The sequence below is a fragment of the Phytophthora parasitica genome (genome assembly GCF_000247585.1).
Source record: "Phytophthora parasitica INRA-310 unplaced genomic scaffold supercont2.1, whole genome shotgun sequence".
NCBI lineage: Eukaryota > Oomycota > Peronosporomycetes > Peronosporales > Peronosporaceae > Phytophthora > Phytophthora nicotianae.
This window is the reverse complement of record NW_008634126.1, coordinates 410,540-415,319: the sequence shown is the minus strand read 5'-3', so window position 1 is coordinate 415,319 and position 4,780 is coordinate 410,540. Positions and strand designations below refer to the sequence as shown.

General features: G+C 48.7%; 3 protein-coding genes across 3 annotated transcripts in view; 1 reads left to right on the top strand and 2 right to left on the bottom strand.

The window, feature by feature from the left end:
* Positions 1–593: 593 nt before the first annotated feature.
* Positions 594–794, bottom strand: PPTG_20658 (hypothetical protein; the record flags this gene model as incomplete). Its single annotated transcript, XM_008892856.1, has 1 exon — positions 594–794. One exon carries the CDS (start codon positions 792–794, stop codon positions 594–596), a length of 201 nt encoding a protein of 66 aa, XP_008891104.1.
* Positions 795–1,644: 850 nt separating this feature from the next.
* On the bottom strand, positions 1,645–2,063 carry PPTG_20657 (hypothetical protein; the record flags this gene model as incomplete). Its single annotated transcript, XM_008892855.1, has 2 exons — positions 1,645–1,801; positions 1,873–2,063. The coding sequence occupies 2 exons, from the start codon at positions 2,061–2,063 to the stop codon at positions 1,645–1,647; spliced, it is 348 nt and encodes a 115-aa protein (XP_008891103.1).
* A 209-nt stretch (positions 2,064–2,272) lies between these two features.
* PPTG_20656 (TKL protein kinase) overlaps positions 2,273–4,780 on the top strand; it is a 3,773-nt gene continuing 1,265 nt past the window's right edge. Inside the window, exon 1 of the mRNA XM_008892854.1 lies at positions 2,273–3,783. Coding sequence (XP_008891102.1) covers positions 2,329–3,783 — 1,455 coding nt within the window. The 5' untranslated portion in view covers positions 2,273–2,328. The remainder of the gene's footprint in view (positions 3,784–4,780) is intronic.

Below are 4,780 nucleotides of genomic sequence, written 5' to 3'. Positions count from 1 at the left end.
CCGTATCACGATCCAAATTCTCTTTCTGAACGACTGGTACAACACCCTCTGCGCTTGATGCGGCGCATTATCGATGACGGACTTCGTCCACAGCTGGTACCAAACGATTCGTATGACAATTTTACACTGGATTGACCAATAATTTTTTTTGAAATTGTCTCGCCGAATCGGAGACAACTTTTTCAAACAAACTTTGTGTGAAAACGACTGAATGAAATTTTCTCGGCAAGGTCTCATTTTGTAGAAGAGACATTCAGCTTTGCAATGGTGTATCTAACTCCAATTTTTTCAAATGGTTAACTAGCATTCATTTGTTTTGCGCGGTCTCAAATGCAATCATTGATGTAACGCACACCACTGTGGAAACCCTTCATAACCAAGGGCTACGTGTAGCCACTTGCGTGTAATCCCGTTACACCACGCATAACGACGCATGCAGTCTAGGCCATTCTTTGATGCGTTGCCCACGAAAAGCAATTGCCCCGGATAGCTGTACCAACAACGCATCTTCGCCACGAATGCATCTATTTCACGGGGCACAGCCTCTTGAGCGTGGCGCTCGATTACCTTTCTGCTGAGACTAAGGTTGAACTTCAAAATCCACAGGATACTTGATTGCTTACAGCCTGTGGAACCGGGCCGAAATCGCGGAGGGAGCTCAATCCGAAGCTCTTCAAAGTAAAGGCAAAGATAGTTTTTACGTAGCGACCGACGAACGCCAGTAGCTCCGGGGCATACGCCTTCTTCTTACCGCTCTTGTCTGGAATAACATAACCAGTAGTCTTGAAGTACATATATCATCGTCAAACTATGCCCCGATACACCGAAGATGCGACCTACTTGTTCACTCACGATGCTGTAGGCACTCTGGAGAGTAAATGCTCTCCATCGAAAATCAGCAGAGTACATTACAAGCAGAATGAAAGTGAACTAAGTGGCTCCTGAGTCCTCTCTACCGCTTTCAATTATTTAAACTTGCTAATCCTGATTAATACTCCGGTTTACGAACAAAACTTCCTTTATTTAAAACGACAACTTACCACTCTCAGAATGAAATGAGAGCCAATCCACAGGGACAACGTGATTGGTGTTCTCTGGACTTTTATATCCAGAGTCTTAGCGGCTTCGGTAACCCTCGGATATCCTGTATCATATTACATTTGGTTACTTTTGTAATAACTCAATACCTTGAATTGTCAAAAGAAGAGCTAAAATGACGAGATAGTTTATAAACTCTAACATTCTATTCAAAAAAAAATGATGATTGTTGACCCAGTCGGACAAGAACGACGTTCCCGCAACCTCACCGATTGTGTACTCTACAAAAACGAGTGAATGTTGACCCAGTCGGACAAGAACCACATTCCCGTAACCTCACACATTACGTTTGCCAGACCCTTAGAAGGGCAAGCTGCTTGCTAAGGTGTGAGGCACGAGTCGAAAGGGGTGGCGTTGTATAGCCAAGCATTATATTATTATTATAGTGTGCCGTCTATCTAGCACATATTATAAGATATAGCCATGATGATGATGATGATGTGTGTGTGTGGAGGGCTACGACATTATATTTAAGCTGGTATATAATGCTGGCCTTACGATCGTCCGTATCGAATAGCTTACCCTAGATGGTGCCGGAAAGAAGGTTTAGTCGGTTTTGGTCTTCTTAATGGCTCTTGCCCTCTTCTTATACGACTGCGAGCGCTCCTGATCCGTTTGGTTTGTCTCGGAGTTTTGAACCTCAGCGGTATTTTCGTTTGGTTGCGACTGCTCCTGGTCCGTTTGGTTGCCTTCCGAGCTTTGGCTGTTCCTCCCGCTTCTTGTTCTTCGACCAGAACGTCAGTCGAAAAAAAGCTTGCCGCCTTCTCATCAAACGTCATGAAAGGGATTTGCTTCTTTTGATCCGGGGTAAGACGTAGGATCTCGCCGGTTCCTAGCCACAGAATCCATCCACTGTGAAATTCCTCGCGGTAGACGATGTACATGTCGAGTCCAATCGACAGGCTTTTGGAAACGGTCGTTTGAGCTGGCAGTGTTCCAGTGTCGCTGGCGAAGTGGGGAGCCATCCTTATTCGCGCTTCAGTTTCTTCCTATTGACAAATATTATAATATTAAATATTGAGTATCCAAATATCCAGAGCTTCCCAGGCGCTGCACGGCATTAGTTCATAATAAGACTGTCTATAATCAGAAAAAAAAATTGTTTCAGAGGCGGGCGAGTTCATTAGTTCGAGTATGAATCTCAATAATTGGTCCAAAATTAATTAAGTAATCTTGATTTCTGACCAATCATCTTTTATCTACAGAACAATTCAGTACCGTCGTCCTGTAATGTCGCCGCTGGCAGCGCTCGTGCTGCTGTGCGCGACGCTGCAGACTGCGTCCTCCATTGACGTGCCCGTGGATACAAACTTTGAGTTTACGGGCCTCCACTCCGATTTCGCCCAGCAATATTACGTGCTCAACGCTGAGTTGGACGACACCGCGCAGCTCTCGGACTTCAGCGGAGATGTACTACCCAGCGCGCTACAGCAGCAGCTCAGTACCAATTCACTCTCATGGGGTGACTTACCCGGCCTCCTGCAGCGTGCCTTCCTTTGGGACGCTGGCTACGTATTAACGCCCACACACACACTGGCCAAAGTCTATACACGATGCGGTCGGTCCATGGCAGAGCTGGTGGTGCCTCCCAAGGCCTTTGAGCGCGCCGGTTGTCAACTACGAGAGTGCGTACTACCAGACGGAACGATCTTTCACCGGTCACTTAACTGCAAGGCCTCGCAGCTCTCCAGAGCGGTCCAGTGTGCTGTAGACGCTGCTGAAGACATCTCGGCACCGGCGTATGCCGCAGTCTGGGGAGACGGTGGAGAAGCGGATACTCTACCTGAAGTGACAGTACAACGTCACGCCTACATGGACTCAGACGGGAAGCCCAATCTGATCTTTGCACTGCACACGACGGACTATGAAGTCGCTTACACTCAGTGTCCTTTGACTCCGGCAATGGTGATCCCTTGTGCGCCGTACAATTTAGTTAACCAGTCCAAGTTCTGCTCTCCACAGCCTGGTGAAGTGGCGTCTGCGTGGCTTACCAAGTACGCAGCAGATCACAAACAGGACAAGACGTGGCTGCTAGTGCCTCTATGCATCGTCACTTTCGTAACATTCGGCACAGTTGCTGTATACCGCTACAAGTCAGCATTACGTGACGAAGCACGACGAGAAGTGGATCTGTTTATGCGTGAGAATCGCCATTTGTTTGATAACGGAGCAGTGGAGGCCTTCCTGGTGCCTAAACGCAAAGGCAAGAGCCGTTCTCGAAGCTCTCACACAACAGGAACTAGTCGACAAAACCGATCTTCGTCCTACTCATCATCGTCCAGTCTAGACAGTGATGACAGTGCGTACAGCTCTCGAGACTCCGCTCTCAATGTATCACAAACGTCGTTGAGTTATGACGAAGGAGTTTCGAATGCAGCGGCGTTCGAGCATTTTGACGCGACTATCGGCTTGTCAGCGTCTGCTTTTGACCCGTTAGCCTCCAACGCACGCCTGAATCCGCTGCAAAATGACACAGAAACGCCCGTACCAGTGGAAGATAAAGGAGGTTTACCCGACGATGCTACAGCTCGAAAGAATGAGATGGCCATCCGAAGCTTCCGTCTGTTTGAGTCTCACCGCAAGATCCGTCGTCTACGTGTTCCAATGGGCGAACTGCAACTGCTTCGACCGCTGTCTCGGGGCACAACGGGTGAAATTTGGCTTGCACTGCACAGTAACAGCCAGGTCGCACTCAAGCAACTGGTGCCGGAAAAGCGTCGCTTGTTGCATGAAATGGAGATGTTTCTTGCCGAAATCTACCTCATGGCGCAGTTGAAACATCCTCACATTGTGACTTTAAATGGTATCGCGTGGAACACATTGGAGCACGTGGTCATGGTGCAGGAATTCATGGAAGGTGGCGACTTGCAGCATTTTCTAGCGCAGCAAAATGTCAGTAAAGCCACCTCAACAGCTCCGATAAGTTCGGGGAACACGATTGTAAGACGCTCTAGTTCAGTATCCGGGGGATTACCGCAGGTGGACGAAGCTGTGGCCGTTGCAGCGACATCCTCGGGCTCGTTTGCTGGCGGTCTTGGAGCTGCTGCTGGTGGGTTGATTCACTCGGTACATTCCAGTCACTTCACATGGTCCAAGCAGAAACTGGCAATCGCTCAGGCTGTCACGAGTGCATTGGCCTATTTGCACGCTTTAACGCCCATGGTGTTGCATCGGGATGTCAAGTCACGCAACGTGTTGCTCTCTTCCTCTTTGGATGCCAAACTGTGTGACTTTGGCATTAGTCGACGCAAATGTAGCGGTACCGATGACGAAACAAACCTCACTGCGACAGCAGCAGCTGGGACTTTATCGTGGACTGCACCAGAATTGCTACTGGGGGAGGAGTATACCGAGAAAGTGGATATTTACTCGCTTGGTGTACTTCTAAGTGAATTGGACACGTGTACTCTACCGTATCACGATCCAAATTCTCTTTCTGAACGACTGGTACAACACCCTCTGCGCTTGATGCGGCGCATTATCGATGACGGACTTCGTCCACAGCTCTCGCCTGACTGTCCGTTGCCAATTACGCATTTGATCGCAGCATGTGTGTCGCGCAACCCGAAGCTACGCCCGAGTGCTGCCGATGTAGGAGCCTGGTTGGCCAGTGCGAGAGGCGAGCGACTGCTTCGCAAAAGTTCCAGTGTATTGATATCCTAGGTAGATGAACTGAGTATTA